General features: G+C 40.5%; 1 protein-coding gene across 1 annotated transcript in view; it reads left to right on the forward strand.

Annotated features, from left to right (window-relative positions):
* LOC108792612 (beta-crystallin B1-like) overlaps positions 1-306 on the forward strand; it is an 8,440-nt gene that overhangs the window by 2,653 nt on the left and 5,481 nt on the right. Inside the window, exon 2 of the mRNA XM_018563423.1 lies at positions 100-218. Within this exon, the coding sequence (XP_018418925.1) occupies positions 100-218 (119 nt within the window). The remainder of the gene's footprint in view (positions 1-99; positions 219-306) is intronic.

Consider the following 306-nt stretch of genomic DNA (forward strand, 5'->3'; position numbering starts at 1 on the left):
CAGACATGCTCAAATAAATAAATAATATTCATCTAAGGGTTACAGTTTTTTTTTATAAATGCCGTGCCTCTGTACTGATCACTTTTATCTATTTTACAGCTGATCTGCTATGAGTATGAAAATTTCCAAGGTCGCAAGGTAGAATTCAGCTCTGAATGCAGGAACCTGTGTGATCGGGGATTTGACAACATTAAGTCCATTCGGGTGGAATCTGGCCCGTAAGTAAACATCAAGCAAATCCTATATGAAACAGACCGTCCAGTCCGATCTCTCTCTCTCTCTCTCTCTCTCTCTCTCTCTCTCCCT

Source organism: Nanorana parkeri, unplaced genomic scaffold (assembly GCF_000935625.1).
Source record: "Nanorana parkeri isolate BGI_ZX_2015 unplaced genomic scaffold, ASM93562v1 scaffold663, whole genome shotgun sequence".
NCBI lineage: Eukaryota > Metazoa > Chordata > Amphibia > Anura > Dicroglossidae > Nanorana > Nanorana parkeri.